Source organism: Diplotaxodon limnothrissa, linkage group LG4, assembly GCF_057381915.1.
Source record: "Diplotaxodon limnothrissa isolate DT_005_m linkage group LG4, D_limnothrissa_male_GT1.1, whole genome shotgun sequence".
Lineage (NCBI taxonomy): Eukaryota > Metazoa > Chordata > Actinopteri > Cichliformes > Cichlidae > Diplotaxodon > Diplotaxodon limnothrissa.
In genome coordinates this window covers 13,225,996-13,246,062 of record NC_140599.1, presented here as the reverse complement: position 1 = coordinate 13,246,062, position 20,067 = coordinate 13,225,996, and the positions used below count along the sequence as shown (strand labels likewise).

Below are 20,067 nucleotides of genomic sequence, written 5' to 3'. Positions count from 1 at the left end.
ATGGCTCATTTTGAGGAGGTCCTGGACGAAGTCCGCTCGGCTCTGACCTGGGCTTCACCTGCTGAGATCCGAGCTCTGCTGGAGGGTCTGGTGGAGGAGCAGATAATCTCAGAAGCGTACAGCAAGAGCTTGGGTCTGCATCGATTCATTGACGGGCTTGCGCCGGAGCTGCTTTGCGGGGAATCAGGGTTTATACCGGGATCTGATGAGACCGATGGGGAATTTGCTTCTCGAGCATCTAGCACCCACCAGCATCTCAGCCATGGACCACTCATTAAGGTAGGGAAAGGTGGGTCACAGTCTCCCTCCGTTGACTACCACCTGGCGGGATCAGAGTTTGTCCCATCAGTGGATGATCATTACAGCACAAGACTGGAGCCAGAGACTTGCTCACTATATGAGGATCAAGTTATTTCCAGAGATAAACTCATTCAGGAATTGAGGGAGGGGACAGCAATGGACGAACACTACCCCACACAAAGGCTCTACTCTGTCCCCACAGTGTTTGATGGCAGACTTTCATTAAATGATGAAATAACTGAACTGCTGACAAGTGCACCTTCAATGCAGAAGCTGGTAAGTGATAGTGAAAGGGTAAATCAGGGGAATTTGGAGATTGAGGGGGAGTGGTTAGAGCAGATTGAAGAGGCTGCTAGGCGGATAGCTGTACCTCTGTGGCAGCACTGGGACAAAGGAAGGAGGATGTTACAGCCTTTAGTTTATTATAACACAACTGGATGTACAACTAGTGATAACACAGTGACATACAGCGAAGCACAATGTGCTATTTTAGATCTGGAAGAGGAAATGGAGCTTGCAGCCGCTTGCAGGACACTCGATGCGTGCACTGGCAACTTTAACGAAAGCTTCACGCTGGATGCTGAGGACACACCTGAGGAGTTCTATTACCCTTTATATGATGAGTTGGCGACACCTGGAATCTGCATGGATCGCTTTAAAACTTTCGAAGAAGGAGGAAATGCATCACCTGTGGAAGCCTGTGAAGCCACAGACTCAAACAACAACGTCACAGACAATATGGGGGGCCTCCTGGATGCGTGGTGGCCAGGCGAAACTGCAGACGACCTGTGTTGTCTGCCTGAGGACACACAGTGTGGCGCAGGTTCGGCACTTGCACAATTTACCTTTCAACATTTGAGTCCCTCGTTTGCACCACAAGATGCTTCAGTTACAGCGGAAGATGACATGATGGCAGGGGTCACCGAAAATGTTTATGGAACAGCAATCTGGGACATAGATGGAATAACAGGCATAAAGGACACTATGGAGTCACACTGTGGTAAGTTTCATTTAAGCTTCTGTTCAGATGCTTCTAACTTTCACTGGTTTTCCTTCTTTTTCCTTCTATAATTTATCATTTATATGAAATGCCCAGGATTACAGGAACAAAAGCTGCTTTCATTCAGGCATCAGCACAGGGCAGGGACAAATATTTATCCTCTGGTGTTTTCAGTTTGGTCTATTTGGAAACAGAAAGCCTGCTCCAGGCTTTATTCCTGCCAGGACATGAGTTGGTGGTTAAGGTGTGGTTCACTTTCAGTTTCATTTTGACATTCTGATTTTGGATCCAGTTAAAAATAGGATGTGGCGAGCTTCCAAACACATATATCTTTTTTATTTCCAAGGTCCCCCGAGCTGGTTACTCACTCTCTGACAACAGCTGCAAATTTATGACTTCTAGGTGTAAATATGCCATTGTCAAGAAAGCATAGTGCTGTGAAAAGTTGTTGCCCCCCTTTTGATTTCTTTTTGCATATTTAAGCCACTTAAATGTTTCAGATTGTGAAACAAATGTGATAATTAAGATGACCAAAATGCTGTTTTTAAATGATGATCATTTCCTAAGAAATAGAAGTTATCCAAACGTATTGAGGCCCGTGTGAAAAAGTATCCCCATAATCCCCAAGGTTTAGTTTCAATTTCACTGGTTACTGCCAGGCCTGTTGAATCAAGACTCTACTTATATAGAACCTGTCCAATAAACCGAAGGAGGCTAAAGCATCTCAAAAAGCAACACATCATGTCACAATCTGAAGAAATGGTTTGTCAGCCTGGAGAGACAAAGACATTTCTAAGGCTTTGGGACTCCACTGAACCACAGTGAGAGACATTGTCCGCAAATGGAGAAAACGTGGAACAGTAGTGAACCTTCACAGAAACAGACAACCTACCAAATGCTCTTACTCCAAGAGGGCACCAACGACTCATCCGGGAGATCCGGAGGTCCAGAGCAACATCTAAAGAACTGCCACAAAAGCCTTATCTTCTCGAAGAGTGGTGGAATGGACTTGGAGAAAGAATTCGACCACGGCCGATACGTTTTTACCCTTAATCGTTTAAATCATCATTTAAAAATTCATTTGAGTTATCTTTGTCATATTCGTATGCAACAAAAAGCTAAGACATTATGAAGGCGTGAATACTTTTTCACGTGGGCCTGACAAATAGACGACACAAAAAGGTTATTCTTTAGATTTGTTAAGAAGGTGAAGCCGGTCAGACTAGTAACCGGCCATGTTCAGCTTTGCTGTGGTAACCTACTTTCGGTTTGCACACAGTTTGGCAAAGAACGCTTTCTGATAATGTTTAGCCTGGTAGAGGTTACCACCTTGAGTCAGTTACAAGGATGGAGCTTTAGTTTCAGCTTCAGGTTTCTGTGTTATAACTTTGCCCTGTTAAAAGGTAGACGTCATTGCTTAGTTCTGTTACTGCTGCAGCTTTAAAATGAATAAAAAGATCAAGTTTTTGTCTACCACACCACACAAATCTGCAATGAAAAGAAAAGGATGTACCTGAGTGTCTTCTTGGCATTTTTTGGCATTTACAATTCTTTATGATAAGAAAGGGGGGACAAAGAGCAAAGGGAGTGGCATGCTCCACATTGGATCCTTGCCTACTGGAATAGCCTTTTGGCATACCTGCTTAACCCACCGAATTACACAGAGGCCCAACTTTAATTCCTCCACCCCCTCGTTTTGTCTTTACCCACATATTTCTTAACCTCAAATGTGTTGTGTGTGTTTATATTACTCATCCTGTGTGAAACAGAAATCTCTCCGAAAGCATCAAACACAAAAAATCAAGTTGGTTAACTTAGTGTAATGATAAGTCTCAAGGAAATAAATGTAGGCCAGTGCGACATTAATTACAGACACATTACTTTCTGTAAAACGAACGCATTGTTTTTTAAAATGCCTTCCCTCTATTATGTAACTGTGTGGATCAAGCTTGATATGAATGGTATGAGCGTGATGTAAACGTGTCTGGCAACAAGGCACAATCTATTTGGTTTATCTGCCTGGCTTCGGCGAGGTGGAGGTGGAGCAGGTACTTTCCACTCCACTGTTGAAAACTACCCATGTTTCCTTGTCAATTCCAAAGGCCTGGCAGTGAACGCTGATGCTGTTTTTCGGTTGTCTTAAGGTGGTCACAGAGCAGAAACTGAACAACACCTCACTGTGATCCCCAAAAGGCAAACTATGAACATACAGTATTTAGCATACTGTTAGCAATGGATAGAAAACAATGTCATAGTTGTAGAATGTAGAAAAGGGATGACTATTAATGATGATAATATTAATAAGAAAATTAAACAGTAAGAGATTAAAGCAAAATGTGATCCATTTTGGAGCTACTGATGCCTGTTGTCCCGTCCAAAATCAAGCTTTAGATTTGAGGTGAAGTGCAGTTATATCTTAAAATCTAAAGACTTCCAATGCAGGAATGAGGGAGAATATAGTTCACCTAACTAAAACAACAAGCTTTAACCTCCTAAGACCCAAACTCTTTCATTGCATGCATTTTTAATTTCTCTTTGCTATTTGGGCTGATTGGGACCTGATGAATGTAAAAACAAATAATTACGTAATTTAAAAAAAACTTACTTGATTTTTGTTTCTGAGAAAAATGACATCCACATATGAGGACATTGGCTTTAAATTTCGATAGAACAGTGGCAGTATAATGTCCTCGTAATTAGATATCAGGCCCTTGTAAAACAAAATGTAGTATTTTGGTCTAGACAACCTAAAATGTGATGTCCACATATGTGGATGCCAGGTCCTAGGAGGTTAATTAAAAGTCCATCAAAACATGTCATGCAGGCTACATGAAGCTAAGTAGCCTGCAAAATAGTTGAGCCCCCTTTTGACGCTCATGTTGCCAGGGGAAAAACAAAAACAAAGGGATATTTGAGGATGTTGTGGCGACTGTAACGCACGGTGACCTGTTTGCTTTACATCACCGTTGTTCCTCATCATAAACCGGTCCCTCGTGGCGCGCCTCTTGAACGTTTTCTTTGCTTCTTCCGTTGTTGTTAAAACAGACCAAAAACAGATGCAGGGTGCACTCTGCACACAGAACCGCCCTTTAACGGTTTGGTGCGTTTGGTACGGCATGTTAGGCAAAGTGAAAGCAAAAGCATTGTGAGCCACAGCAGGTTGCGCACTCTCAGTGTATAGGTCATCTGAGGATATATGCAGCGGCTGATGGAACTTATATGAGACACACAGACTATACATCACATCAGGGCGTTTACAGGACCTGAGCATCACCCAGAGAGACCCGACAGGTAGGAATATCAGCCATGGTGAGCTCCGGTGGGTCTGGGTTTGCGCATTCATGAAAGTGCGCAGGAAAAGAATAATAAGATTTGTCGGGGATTTTCCACACTTTTTTTTCTTTAATTTACAGGGGCCACTTTAGTCATTTTTAAGAAAATTTAGGTTAAAGTTTTAATTGAGCGGCTGCTTCAGCACCTGCATTGATTTTCTGCGTTTGGCTTTGAAAGTTTCAGCCATGACAAGAAGAATCAACTCCATTATGCTTTTGTGTGACCAGATGGAGTCGCACCCACCATCATAGACCCCCACACGTGAAGAGTGCACAAAAATAACAGATCAGACGTTGTCGTAAGTGAAAATAAGTCCAGTTGGGGATTTGCGGGGAATTCCGGGCAACTGAAGTACATTAGCTGTTGAAAATCACTTTCAATGTAACTTTTAAAATATTTTGGTAATAGTTGGCAGCCATTTAGTGTGGGACAAAGAATTTCACGCACTCCGACTCAGGACTAAACAAAAAATTTCTTTCTTTTCTTTTCTTTTCTTTTTAATATTTATTTTTCACTGTTAGTTTTTAAGGTCTTGCTCTTCTAGTTGTGCAGGCAGCATGGTGCTTTGTGTGCTTCAGGTTCCCGAGTTCCTCATTAGAGACATATTTTGTGTGCGATCAGTAACTCAACTGGTTGCACTGTTATTTGTTTGTTTGTTTGTTCAGGGAGGTAATGGGCACATATATACTGCTTTATTTTTAGTGGTTCTCAGAAAAACAATGACAGATTTTAAACAAGGATGTGAGTCGAAAGTCCATAGTCGACTGTAGTCCTCTGTGTCTGGTCTATTAAACAAGGTGTGTGTGTGTGTGTTGTGAACTACCTGGTTACCTGCTCAAATGGCACCACACATGGGCACTGGTTATAGACTGCTAGACAACCACACTGCTCAAGGGCAACTTTATGTGCATGATCTCCTTTAAAACAACTGGAGTGGTTTTTTTTGCATGAAATCCTTTTTGTCTTTTTTAACTGCCTTCCTGCAATTTGGGTGATTTGTAGAATTAGTCAGTGTAGTGTTTTATTGTACAAGTAATGATTCATCAGGGCAAAAAGTTGCTTTTTGGTTTTTCTGGTGTTGTTGGGTTTTTTCTACTGTCCACATCGTGGTTATCCTAAAGGTGTCTTTAGGCTGTAAAAGATCGCAGTAGTCATCTCTGCAAACAGGTTTACCTGAGCTTCCTGCACAAGTAAAATTCCAGCACAGGCGTTTTTTTTACCCCCCCCCCCCCCCCCCCCAGAGTCAAAGTGCATATTTGTAAACACAGTTTGAACAGTTAACCATACAGTGATAAAGTCAAGGTGTTAATGGTTTTCCAGACTGTGGCCGGATACTGTAGTGTATCGTGTACTGACAGGAAATTGATTTACTTCTCCTGCTTTCCTACTTTCTTCTCTTTCAGTAAATCCTCTGTTGTTTTCTCACATTACTATTATTACAACAGGCATTGTGTTTTTAGGGTGTCTCTGTCCAACCCATTATTATTGTGATGGCATTATGTTAGGAATAGCTTGCGGGAATTGCAGCTTTGACAAAAGCATCCCCCTGTACTCGATCTTTAACTACCAACATTTATTCAGCTTATCCTCAACTCCACTCTAACCTACAAATATAATAATAACCAATCAGGATATTTTATTTCTTTCCTATGCGTGTCACCAGATGTCAAGATGCTGGAAGTGGATCCCAATCCCATCGCAGTCCCTTTGGACTTGGCGGATCTGTTGATAGGTTTGCATTGTCACTACTTTGTTTTTCTGCATTGATAATAAAAAGGTGAATTATGTGTTGAGGCAGTGAAAATGCAAACAAACACTTCTAAATAGAAGAAACAGATGGTTATTATCACTCCTTTCTTTCTATTTTTCTATCTGTGAGCAGACATTTTTAACACCAACTATTGAATGAAATGAAGTTTAATCTTAAACAGTTTATATACACTTGTGCTCTACACGATTGTGCTGCATGCAACTTTAATAATTATAAAAACAAGAATTAGGTGCACAAGTTTGAAATTATCTTTGTTTTCCTCAAATCCACACGGGGTCAAAAGTTCACATACAGGCTCAAATACATGCATACTCCACCACTATTAAATAGCTAAATGTCTTTTAGGAAGGTGCACCTCAACCATTAAAACGCTACCAAAAGCTTTTGGCAGTTCTTGCTAATTCTTGCTAGATTTCTGACAGTAATTCTTGGAAGAATTGGTGAATTTTATTTAGTAGTCCAAACACTTTCAGTAGGGTTGAGGTCGGGGGCTTTGGGAGGATCATTGCAGAGACTTAAAGTTAGCCTGCTTTATCATTCCAGAACTGGGTTTCATGTGTTTGGGATCATTGTCTTTCTGTTCAGTTGAAGTGAAGTTGATGAATCCATCCACTTTGGAAAATATACTAGTACCACTGGTAGCTTAACAGTTGAGATAGGGGTGGTCCAACACCCCAAAATATGATTGAATATTTCACTGAAGCAGCTGTTACTGTCAGGAAGGCAGCACAGGACAGTAAAAGCTTAAACAAACAGACTGAAAAACAGCATGTAACACAGGACTAATAATAAATAATAAACAATAAATGAATATTGACTGTCTAATATATCCAATCGATTCCACGAGTAATTAGTAATTAACATATTTAAAAGAGGCAGTGTTGTATAATGAATTCATCAACTTTACATATTTTATATTTTGAAACTGAAATTCTGTTATCTGATGATGGTATTGTTATTTTTTCAGATAATTTGGATGATGATATAAATGAAAAATTGCTGGGTAAGTGGCAGCCAAACATCTATATGTGTTTACTCATGTGTAGTGTACTATATGTAAAAACGCACATAGTAGTTTTCTATTACGTATCTCACATGTATGTGAAGTTTATTATCTAATTATAATTACCTCTGTGCACTTTTTCAGATGTTGATTCCCTCTTTGACTACTTAGAACTCAACGACAGCCGTAAGAACCTCCTTTTGTTACTTTGTACCTGTTGTCACATAGTGCTTAACAGAGCCCACATAACATAATAAGGCTAAACATGTTCTTCATTTGATGTCCTAAAAAAAAGAAAAAACGAACACTTCACTGTTAATTTTGTATCTAAATCCTAGTGTAGATACAGACAGGGGAGGAGAGCTAGAAACATGAGGAAAAAGAGAAGAAAACAAAGAACATGGCAGTGAATCTCTGATGTCAGTCACAGACAATCACTTGGACTCATAAAATAACTGCGTAAAATTAGTTGATATTCAAAGGTTATGATTATTATGATCTTAAGCTATGACTAAGTTTCACACAAATGTCAAATATGATTCTTAATAAGTCATGACTTAATTCATTTAATACAAAAGTTCAAAGTATCAGTGTCATTACTAATCATTATTTGGTCAGATACAGAGAACATGAATCTTTCCTGTAAATTTATTAATTTCATGGTGAGTCTCATGAAGGAAATCTGTCACAAAGACTCGTTCAGCTAAAACTGCTACATTTCCACAATGGATAGTGAAAACAATGGCTCTTTTCTGGCATTTAATTATTTTACTATTACTTTGGTGTAACGTGAATGTAGCAAAAGTTGTAAAATTGAGCAAAATACAATTAAAAGTCCAAAATTTATGACACCCTTCACATTTTCAAAGTCATGCATGATGGGCCGGATCAGAGTCTTTGCCAGGCCAATTCTGCCCACCTGGGCCTTATATTGGACAGCCATAATCTAAACTATAAGCAACAGTAAGGCATAACATTAAAACTGCCACCATTAAATTAGGTAATTCCAGTGTATGTAATGTGTAGGAATCTTACACATTACATAGGTCTGAGTGGTGGAGGCCTACAACCACAACGTGGTAATCTAGTTGTAGAAATGCACCAGTGTTGTTTTGGCCTTCCCGAATAATGAGGAAGGAAGACAAAACACAACAAACGCAGTAGTAAAGAAATGTTTGTGTTTTTTCAGTGTCACAGTCGGAGGTTCACTTCCTCATCTGAACGTTCAGGATGAGGGGCTCATTGAAATTTAGAGTTTCTTAAGTGACGTCAACAAGTAATTCAGTCATTTCAGTCTGTAGTTATAAATTAACCTTTAAGAAAAAAAACATCTAAATGATGACCCAATCACAAAGCAGAGTTAGGCTACTGCTCGAATCTGAAGGCCGGCACTTTGTTGCCATGACCCATTTGGCTTTATTATCCATCATAATGCTTAATATTGCATAAGACAAATCTAGCAATAAGATAAGCGTCTCTTTTGTTGATTATTTTTTCTGTAAGAGTAACTGACCATCAAAGTTACTGTTTTATCTTTTAAATATGAACCTAAAGATTTTTAGCAGAATCTCTTCAAAGGTCTTTGAAGGGGACCACATTACTTTTGCAGCAACAAAACATGTGCACAGGCTGTCATAAATCGTTATAATTGTAATTATGATTATTTATAATTGTCACCTAAACCCTTTCATGTATTAATTTAGTGTTATCCAATATAAGGAGCACAATTAATTATATTTATATAGATTTTTGTATGCAAGTTTTATGCAAGTATTACCTGTAATAGCTTTTACTTATCAGTAAGTAAAAGTAAAATTTCTTAAGTAAACTTTAAATAAGTAAATATTAAAATTTTACATTAGTTGCAACAGTGTTTTCATGCAACTAAAAAAGCTATTTTCATTAACATCGATCATTGTGCAGAGAAGCAGTGGTTACTGGATATGTGAGGTGGTTTGCCAGCATTTCTTAATGGTGCTAACCACCTAGCAGGCTAGACAAACAGAGGCGGATCTAGAAACATTTTCTTAGGGTGGCATGGAAATCAGAAAAATCAAAGCCATTTCTTTACACATTTGCAGGTCTTGCATCAGGTAACATTATGCAACATACTCATATTCAGTGTTACTTGTAGCTAGGCTCAAAGTGTTAATGCTAGCTTTTTTGAATAAACTAGGGTGACACTAAAGGTTTTTTTTAAGGTGGCACATGCCACCTCATGCCACCATAGTAGATTTGCCCCTGTACATAAACAATGGTGACTAGATTGCACAGTCTTCCTAAAATAAATATCTACTACAATATACATTTAAACACCTTTGTCGTTATCTTAGTACACAAACACAAAAATCTCCACCCAGCATATTGTAAATGCACGGCCCATAAAATGTAAACCTCTCACAACATCATCAAATGTGATTAAGCCCACAGACAATGGACCGGACTCTGGTCCAGTCTTTACATTTTGTTTAGTATCCACAAAAGAAATGAAAGCAGCCCATGTACATCCTGGTTGCCCCCAAAACTGGGAGGCTGTGTCAATGTAAATAAAAACAGAATGCCATAATTTAAAAGTCAATCAAATCCTACTGTTTATCTAACTGTCACATGATGCCTTGAAGAGCTACTGATTTTTAATTCAGTAATGAAATGCCATGACAATGACAACACGTTCGAGTAGGGGCATCTGCTAAATGCTACATCGACTTTTTTAGTTACTCATCCATGGACCTTTGATGACCTCCCCACAGCAGCTGAGGTACCCATCGCCAACAGCATTGAGCAGATACAGGAACCCAAAGCAAAAGGCCAATCACGAAGGAGAAAAAGACCGAGAGGTAATGATTGGCTCGTAACTACACAAAGAACAGCATCTACCCTACCAGCATCTTTTTGTTATATAAAACTTAATTTTAGGATTCTAACTTGTCATTTTCACTTTATTGTTTAAAGTCCTGCTTGCATGTTTTTCCCTCTCCAGATTCTCAGCCACAGCCATGCTCGGATGAAAGGCCCAAAGCAAAACAGCCAAAACCATCAGGTGACTAACTCAGAGTCTTCCTCTGATTGTTTAACAAACGATGGAGTTTCCAACCCACATTACATTTGGGACCCAGTGGAATAGACACATTCTTAAGCCTACTATAACTAAACTTATAATGACAATTTATCATTTTTATGGTAGTCATAATACTGTGGTGTTTATAGCACTTGACACTGCACTTTCTTACTTTTCTAATTACGTTGGTATGTTTAAGACTAGTGGAAAAAGTTCAAACACTCAGAGCTTAAAATTCAGCCACTGGTTTCCATTCATATCACTATATTAAGAGATGCTTTGGGTTTTTTGGTTTTTTGCTAATCAAATCTGGAATAATACTATTAATAGAAGATCACATGAAAATGAACTACCATCTGGTACAAAAAGAAAAGGATATGTTTACAAATAAAAGGATGTTCTGAGCATGTTTTGTTGCTGTCATGTTGTAATGTTGGTTCTTCAACTCCTGCAGGTCAACCAAAAACCAAAGAGTCACAGGCTGAGCCAGCTGTTGAGCCAGGTGAGTCATGAAAACTGAAATCGTTTTTGAGGCAACATCTGGAGCTTTAAACTTGAAGCGCTGTAAGTGATGTTGATCTGAAAAAGTGAAACTCTGCAGGATAGCAGTTGAAAGAGGATTACCAGGGTTGCAAGATAGGTTATTAAAGTCAAATATTGCAATTCATATCATATCATATCATATTACAAATATCCCTCGAATAGCTCCATGGTAAAATGCTAGCATGAAAAAGAACCACTTTCAGCACGTGCATGTGAGAGTGACTTTTTACAAAAAAGGTAATTCAGATGAAATTTCAGTGGTTAGACTTTTGGATCACAGGGTGATTGTTCTCCACCGATGTGCATGAACCAGTTAGTTTTTAAAAAAAAAAAAAAAACAGGAACTTGAAGTTGTAAGTCATGAGTTTACGCCGATGAATTAGAAGAAGAACTCGCACCTTACCCACCTCGCTTCACATGAGTTTGGTGCTTTTTATAGTTCCGATTTACCACGCAATGTGATAAAAAAAAAAAAAACCCGAGCATGTATTTTCATTTACATCAGCAGCTGCTGGTCACTGAAGAGATTTAATGGCTCAGCTTAGAAGGAAATACTACACCACAAATAGAAATAGGAGACTCAAATTTAAGTATACATGTCTGTATTTGCAGAGTAATGCACTTTACTTTGGTCCATTTGTCTTTGGCTTAATCTCCCTTTTCATTTGCACTTGCATGATCACCCAACATGATGATAAGAGAAATGACAGAGCAGAGTGAAACCTTTCAAGGTTAGAAGGTTAAAGAAAGTGATGGTTTAGAGCAAATACCGAATCTATCCTCTCCTTACTGAGTTAATCATTTTTGGAGATATTGAATGTAAGATTTATTATTTCATTCTTGGATGGAAATTGTGTGACAGTACATCTGGGATGAAGTGGTGAAGTAATGCAGAGTAGTGTAAGAAATAACTTTCAATAGGAGGTAAATAGTGCAATGCCTTTTCACAAAGTAATCACGTTTCAAAGTAAATACGTAATGCGATTGTCTTTGAGTAACAAGTTCAACAGTGCTCTGCAATGAGGATGTTTGTGACCGTAAATCTTTCGCTGTTTTTTGAAAAACAAACCATTGTTGTCATTTTTCCAACTCCCTTTCTGATAACTCTCAAGGCTGACTAAACCAGTTCCCAGAAACTGATGCCAGCTCTGGTTGTTTTGCAGGCAGTCATCCCGCATCAGGGCCAAGTCCAGCAAAGACTTTACCGATGTCCACCGCCACTCCACCAAGAATTTTTCGCGTTTACCCTTCCCAAACAAGCTCTGCGATTCCCATTCAGTTTATCACTATCTCAGATTCCGCAGGAAATCCAGTCCAGCTTTCTCCTCCTCCTCCGCTCATTAGGTTTCCACTCCCCCGCAGCGCCACTACACCTACATATATATTAGGTGAGTTAAATACCGGCATGCCAAGAGTTAACAGTGTTTCCTGTGTACTGCTATGTCATAGCCCAGCAGAAAGTGACATTTGTGACTCTTCTGGTGTTACGTTTTTATTGACACTGCAGACTAGGGGTGTTGAGCATTATGCAAAGAAAATGAGTTGATGTACAGTTTTAATTACCTTGGCAATCTGACCATAAAGCTTCTTCTGAAAAACTGTAGCTTAGCTACAGCCTTGATTAGCAATCACACCTGTAACACAATCATGTCTATTTACAATGCAAAAAAAGTTCTTTTCAATCAGAATTATTGATTTGCCATTGTTGTTTCTGTCCACTGGTGGTTGTGTTATTCATGTCAGTGACATCTTTAATTATTTAATGTGTACTGATTATTGTGTACACCCTGTACAAGTAGTCCATTGTCTAACTGTTGTTTCTAATATAGTTCCTACTGTGTCACCACCCTCTAAATGCCAATTACCACCACTCTCCCCAGGTAAGTAAAAAAAGGTTAAATCTTTTATCTGGGATGGTTGCGTGTGAGTGTTCATGTGTGCATGCTATTCTCTGCTTCTTGTCTTCTCTGGTGGTGTTGTGCTATTTGTTGTTCCTCATTATGGTTTTGCTTCTGCCTTTTAAGAGACAACATGGAAACTGCTCTCTGTAACATCTGCTTTGTTTGTGTGCCGATGCAGTCATTTCACTCTTTTTTTTTTTTTTTTGTAGTCGATGGCACAGTCGCTCCGGTCCAAATGAGTTCGTCCCCACTGGGTTCTCTGTCAGAAATAGCTAGCAAAGCCATGTCTCCCCCTTGTACCTCACCTGTATCCCCAGGCAATGGTGAGCATCTGTATCTGTCTCAAATCTTCCTCCTTGTGGTTATGAGTTTCTGGCATGTGACAAACTTCATGCTTTGTTCCACTTCAGAAATGTCTCCATGTAAGGAATCACCTCTTCCTCAGTCTCCCAAGGTCCTTGATATTCCACGTAAGTTGCCGCATGGCTTTTAAGGATCTCTTCTTACTTTGTCTACAGTGATCTCATGAATATACAATGGTTTGTGGAGGACCAGCTTGGTACTCAGTCCTGTTTCTTTTTTAGAGAATGTCAAGGACTACATTCAAGAAGCCAAAGCTCACATGAGTCAAACCTACCAGGATATGGAGGCGGGCCTCAGCCTGTCTTCTCATTATGTAGATGTTCAAGTGAGCCAAAGAGAGGTAGTTCGCTCTGGGAAAAATACAAACAAATGCCTGGACAAGGAGCTAGTCATCAAGGGAGACACAGATCGGCAAAAAACCATGCTGGCACTCAGTCAGGTAGGAGCGTCACTTTTACTGAACAGATTATATCACAAAAGAATTTAAAAAAAACCTTGTTAAACTCATTGCCTGCTTATCGTTTTCCACTCAGATCTTTGATGGTTCAAATGGAGAAAAATCCAGACGTTACATTTTGCTGCTTGGCAATGCCGGCATGGGAAAAACCACTCTGATCAAGAAGCTGTGTATTGATTGGTCCAGAAACTGCATCCCTCAGTTTGACTTTGTATTCCTATTGGATGGCAAAAAGCTCAGTGTGACAGAGCCGGTCTACAGTCTTCAGACACTCCTGCTCAACCTCTCCTCCTCCGCCCCATCCTGTGTGGACCCAGAAGCAGTGTATGCTCAAATCCTGGCAGCCCCTAAACGTGTGCTCATCATTTTTGATGGTTTTGATGAATTGCGCAACTATGAAACTCTACTTCAAGCTCAGGAAAAAGACCTAACAGCTTCACTGCAAAAAGACAGCAAGGCAAAGACTTTCACAGTAAGGCAGTTGTATTCTGCCATTCTTCAAAGGGTCCTGCTTCCAGGCTGCACTCTTCTACTCTCCACCCGGCCACGGGGAACTGCCAGCCAGCTGCTCAGGCGTACAGACAGCCTTCTGGAGATGTGTGGGTTTACCCCAGCAAATGTGGAAACATATTTGTCCCAGTACTTCTCTGATCCTGGCCTCAGAGAATCAGCTTTGGAGAGTCTAAAAAGCATGAGCTACCTAAATCTCCTTTGCTGGAACCCCGGACTATGCCGGCTGGTGTGCTTGATTTTAGAGCAGTCTAGAAGTGTGGATGTCCTGCCAAGAACTTTAACTGGGCTCTGTCATCAGGTGCTGTGTTTAAAAATGGATAAAGACGGCAGGAGTACTCCCACACACACCGAAGCTCAAGCACAATCCATAAGAGACACTGAGACACAAATTTCAAATACCTCTCAGGCGAAGAAATGTTCGAAAAATAATCAGGGGAAGTCCAGAACGCAGGCACGCACTTCCTCTCGCACCCAAAGGGCAAAAAAGGCACAAGAACAGGAGGCGCAAGCAGACAAAGTGGATCAGGATCTCAGGAGCAGTGGCGGAGAAGCTGTAACGGAGGACTTTGACTTGTTGTCCCAGCTGAGCTCTTTAGCCTGGGAAGGGGTCAAAGCCAACTCTTCCATCCTTCCCACAGGACGGGACATATCTGGCAAAGTCAAGGCATTTGGTCTGAGAACAGGCCTCTTTCTCTCTCATCAGCTGAGAGCGAGTCCATGCCTCTCAAATAGTACCAAGGAGGAAGGAGAAAATGAGACAGAAGCTGGAGAGACAGAACAGAGGACTGAAAACAGTGAAAGGACCACCAATGATTTAACTGATCACCAAAATGACCAGATCCTCTTATGGGCCAACCCTTTCCTTCAGAGTTACATTGCAGGAGTACATCTGGCTTTGTCAAGGTAGAAATCAACCGTTTACAGATTCATCAAAAGCCAGTAGGGCTAAAATATCATAATATCCACTGTTTATATGCTGTTAGATTAAAAATGAAAGCCTTTCCACTTGCAGTCTATTTTCTCTTTCTCTTTCAGACTTTTAGAATCCCCCAATCTCCCATGACACATTTTCTCTTTCTCCTTCTCCAGGACTTTAACAGACCGGTCCTTTCTCCAGACCCTCCCTTTCCAGTCTGGAGGGAAAGGTCGTCGGCGACCTCAAAGGGAGGAACTTGAGCTCACTCAGCGATTTGCAGTTGGCCTCTTGTTCCACAATAGGACAGAACTGCAGCGATTCCACACGCATACAGAGACAGCCTTTAGAGATATGGTGGCTAACAAGCAGGGGTTGGTAACAAAACACCTGGAAGGGCTTTCTTACGCTGACCTTACTCCCTCCCAAATCTTGGAGGCATGCCACTACGTCTACGAGGCGAGTTTTACTCACAGTGATGGTGGCCGAGAAGCTGGCAGGACTCAGCTGGTGACACACCTAGCAGCAAATCTTCCAGAGTTCCTGACGTTTCATGGAGTTCAACTAAGCCCGCCAGATGTGTTCACTGTTCAGAAAGCACTTGAACAGGGGGGAACTGAAGGCAGACGTTTCTGTTTGGACCTGGAGGACTCTGGCATCCAGATCTGTGGACTTCGAGCTCTGGTTGGCCTCAACAACATCAACACATACAGGTAGTGCTTATATACAGCTCTAAACCCTACCCTGCTACAACTATCCCACAAACTGTGGCTGTCCAGTCATAGTTTACTTATCCTGTTTAAGCCTGTCCAGAGAACTAATTTGTAATCTTTTGTATTTCTTTATGTTTTTATGGCTCAATCCTCAGGATTTAAATGGTTAAAGGATAGTATTGGGAACTTTTTTGTGACTTGATAGTCGCTGATCTTTACCAGCACCAATAGCAGTGTTAAACACAGTGTTGTGGGTCCTCCAGGTCATGCATTGCTGACGCCATCACCCTCTGGGAGCTGCTGGAGCAGAGTGACGAAGAAAGTCTCCTCCAGAGGGCAGTGTCCAAGTTCACAATCCATCCTTTGAAAGCTAAACAGGTGTGTCATATAGAGCACCTGGAAAAGCTGGTGAACATACACATTCACAAGAGGCTATCAGACAGGTAATACACCACACACTTATGCACACACATTCAGATTTACACTGCAACATACTGGTTTGTGAAAACGTGTTATATTCACTTGTAGCTCCAGCGAGTCTCACTCCATCCTGTCTGAGGGAGTGCCAGCAGTTAAAGAGCTACACAAGCTGGAGTTTGAGTAAGTAGCTCAGATGTTTGATATCTGAATTTATTATGGTTGTCACTGTAAAGCTGGTGACGATAATGATGACACTGTTCCCTGTAGACTTGGTCCAGATAATGGTCCTCTGGTTCTTCCGAAGCTGTGGGATCTCCTGCCAGGGCTGCATAACCTACAGCACTTGGAGTAAGTATACAGCGCACTTTTTCTATTTGTATTACGCTTAAAGCATCGCTCTGTGTTTATGAGATGTTTCTAGTAACTGACAGCCTGATTCTCTCACCACCTTTAGCTTAGAGAACAGCAAGATCGGGGACAAAGGAGCAGAGAAGCTGGCCAGTGCTTTAGTCTCACTCCCTTCTTTGGAGATACTTAAGTGAGTATTTGTCATTGGTGGTATAAAGACACAATTAGTTGAGCTCCCATGACACCCCCCAAAATCATCACAGTCTAGCTTTTAACTTAGTTTTGATATGTGTGTTTAGTTGTGTGTGTTTTTTCTGGTTTCCAGTCTATCACAGAACTGCATAGGAGACGAGGGTGTGAAGAAGTTAGCAGCCACACTGAAGGACCTGCCTAATCTGCACTGTTTAAGGTAACATCTGCCTACAGAGGAACCTAAAAGTGGCACTTACTTTTGACCCACATAATTTCACTTCCCTCTTTATCTTGCTATTTTTTCCAGTGTCTACAGCAACATGATTTCTGATGAAGGGGCAGAGAGTTTAGCAGCTGTTCTCCCACACATGGCTTCCCTCACTGACCTTGAGTAAGACTTGACATTTTTATTTGGAACTGATGGCTAAGAATTAGGTTCTTATACATTTCAGTGTAAAAGGTTCTGTTTTAGCAAAGGTCTTCCCGTTTAAAAGACTGACAAATTCCACTTACACAGGCAGGGACTGGGTGTAGATGGGAACTGACCACAAGACAACTCATTTGTTTGACAGTTATTTTTCTACATAGTTTCACTTAGTTAATTTTTTATATACTTGTAAGGTCCTTTTTCGCTTGCTGTTTAGTTATGTTTTCACTCACAGTAACGCACCAGTGACTACTTAAAATTAGGAAGGGGTCTTTAGCTTGTGATGAAAGTGAGTCAGTCTAGCAAGCTTGGATATCAAGGTGCTTCCATAGACTGTACAGATGTATTGCAGTGAGACAAGTTACGAGTTTAGTGCCAAGTAATGTAAAAGTTACACTACAGCACAGCAAACATGACTGAGAGGTGCGGTTCAGTCATTTGAATTAGCTGACATGATGACAGCAGACAGGAGGCCCAGGTTCGCAGGTGATGCTCACCTGTCAGTCAAAGTGGCCACACCCCTAAGAATGTATCAATTTAATATGCTGTGAAAGCTTACTTGCCCCTTCCTGACTTCTTAGTTTTTTGCATATTTATCACACTTAAATAAATATGCAAAAACATATTTTGGTATAAGTCAGAGATAATCTGAGTAAATACAAAATGCAGTTTTTAAATGACAAAGCTGAGTTCAGTTTTACTACCCACGTTCAGGGCTGATTACTGGCAGACTTGTTGAATTACAAAGAACCTGTCTGATGAAGTGAAGCAGGCTAAGAGATCTCAAAAAGCAACATCATCCCACAATATAAAGCAACAATTTAGAAACCAAGTAATATGAAAAAGGTTATAACGTCATTTCTAAGGCTCTTGGACTCCACTGCTTGCTTCTGCTTCTTATCCACAGCTTTAGAAAACTTAGAACAGTGATGAAACTTTCCAAGACCACATGAGTGACTCATCCAAGAGGTCACAAGAACGACATCTAAAGTGCAGGCCTCGCTTCCCTCAGTTAAGGGCAGAGTTCATAATTCATCAAAAAGGAAGACAGTGGGCACAAAAAGCATCCATTGTAGAGCTCTGACTAAAGGCAGATGGATTTGGCTCGCGTTTGCCAAAACACATCTTGATGAGGTTTTGGGAAAATATTCTGCGGACTGACAAGAGAAAAGCTGAACTTTCTGGAAGGTTTGAGTCCCATTACATCTGCGTAAAACTGACAGAGCATTTCATTAAAAGAACATAACATGGTGGTGGTAGTGTGATGGTCTACTTTGCTGCTTCAGCACCTGGAAGACTTGCTGCAATTGATGGAACCATGAATTCGGCTCTCTACCAGATAGACCTGAGGGAGAGTGTCCAACCAGGAGTTCCTGGCCCTAAGTACATGCATCCTTTGGTTTTGCAGTAGGACGATGATCTGAAATACACTAGAAAGTACACCTTCGAATAGCACAAAAAAATAAAAAATAAAGATTTATTAGCAGCCTAGCCAGAAGAGAGAGGGGGCAGCGACAGTCACTGTTCTTTCCTATCACTGGGATTTCTTCTAGCACGGTATCACTCGCGACTTACTCCGGAGGGGGAGAGCTCTCAACTCTGCCCACTGCTTTGCTGTGTCTCACCTGCACTATTGTCTCACCGTGAGCAGCGCTAGGGCGGCGTCCTGCTGCCCTCCTCCGGTGTCCACTCCCTTGTCTCTGTCCTGCCAGGCCCTCTTATTTCCTCTGTGACCTCCCAGGTGTGTCCAATTAGTGATCAGGAGGGGGCTCAAGTCTCTCCGGGACAAGTGAACAAATACATACAATAAAAACATGCAATAAAACCATAAGAATAAAACACTGTACATTATTAAAAGATTGAAACTAATAAAACACAGCAACACATGCAAAATAAAAAACACTCAGTTAAACTTGTCCATTCCACCTCGTGACATATGAATAGTTTTTCCCTAATAAATCAAAATAAATCACTTAAAAACTGCATTTTATATTTATGTGGTATATCTTTGTCTTTGTACGGTGGTCCCAAAGCTGTTTTTATACCAGGTTGCAAAAATGTTTATTTCTGCGATGAAGCATTTTCAAACAGAAGTTCACTGGGAATTCAAGTGAAAAGCAAAGAGCACTTCCACATTTTTTGCTACTTCTGCTTTGGTTTTATTTTTAGCGTTCATGTATTCATATTATAGACAAAACATATTGCGATGTCTGGATTTGCGCTATAGGCTTTTTTCTGTTAAAACACATCTAACTTCTGTCTCACTTTTCTTTGACAGCGTAAAGTTTAACAAACTAACAGATGTCGGCGCACAGAGCTTAGGAGCCAGCCTAAGAAACTGTACAAAAGTTAAGACTTTAAGGTGAGGAGCTCTTTCATGTTACTTCATCACACATCTTTATTTTTTCCAATTTTTTATGGGTTTTTTTTTCTTACCCTGTTTCATCTCATTTCATCATCCCAGGATGTGGAACCAGTGCATCCCCTTCGGTGTGCTTGAGAGACTCATTCAGCAGGACAGCCGCATCCTATTGCACTAAAATGCAATACCTCTCTACAAGCATATGAACTGTTTTCATCATGCATCTCATGATGTATACTTAAATTGCACAATACATTTTCAAACGTGTGTGCTTGCAAGGAAAGGACACAAACAAATTATTATGTGAAACTTGAGATTGCACTACAACTGACGTACTTGCTGCTTGTTCTCTGCTGCTGGTTCTTCATAACATTCCACTATCTGCATTACAAAGTGTGTGTGTGTGTGTGTGTGTGTGTGTGTGTGTGTGTGTGTGTGTGTGTACTGTTT

General features: G+C 40.6%; 1 protein-coding gene across 1 annotated transcript; it reads left to right on the top strand.

Annotated features, from left to right (window-relative positions):
• Positions 1 to 19,795, top strand: ciita (class II, major histocompatibility complex, transactivator). Its single transcript, XM_085352227.1, has 22 exons — positions 1 to 1,300; positions 6,297 to 6,365; positions 7,372 to 7,407; positions 7,552 to 7,593; positions 10,122 to 10,244; positions 10,388 to 10,447; positions 10,920 to 10,967; positions 12,172 to 12,396; positions 12,838 to 12,888; positions 13,119 to 13,232; positions 13,320 to 13,379; positions 13,494 to 13,711; positions 13,806 to 15,145; positions 15,332 to 15,868; positions 16,132 to 16,311; positions 16,397 to 16,468; positions 16,556 to 16,636; positions 16,743 to 16,826; positions 16,962 to 17,045; positions 17,136 to 17,219; positions 19,534 to 19,617; positions 19,720 to 19,795. Exons 1-22 carry the CDS (start codon positions 1 to 3, stop codon positions 19,793 to 19,795), a joined length of 4,968 nt encoding a protein of 1,655 aa, XP_085208353.1.
• The last annotated feature ends 272 nt before the right edge of the window (positions 19,796 to 20,067 follow it).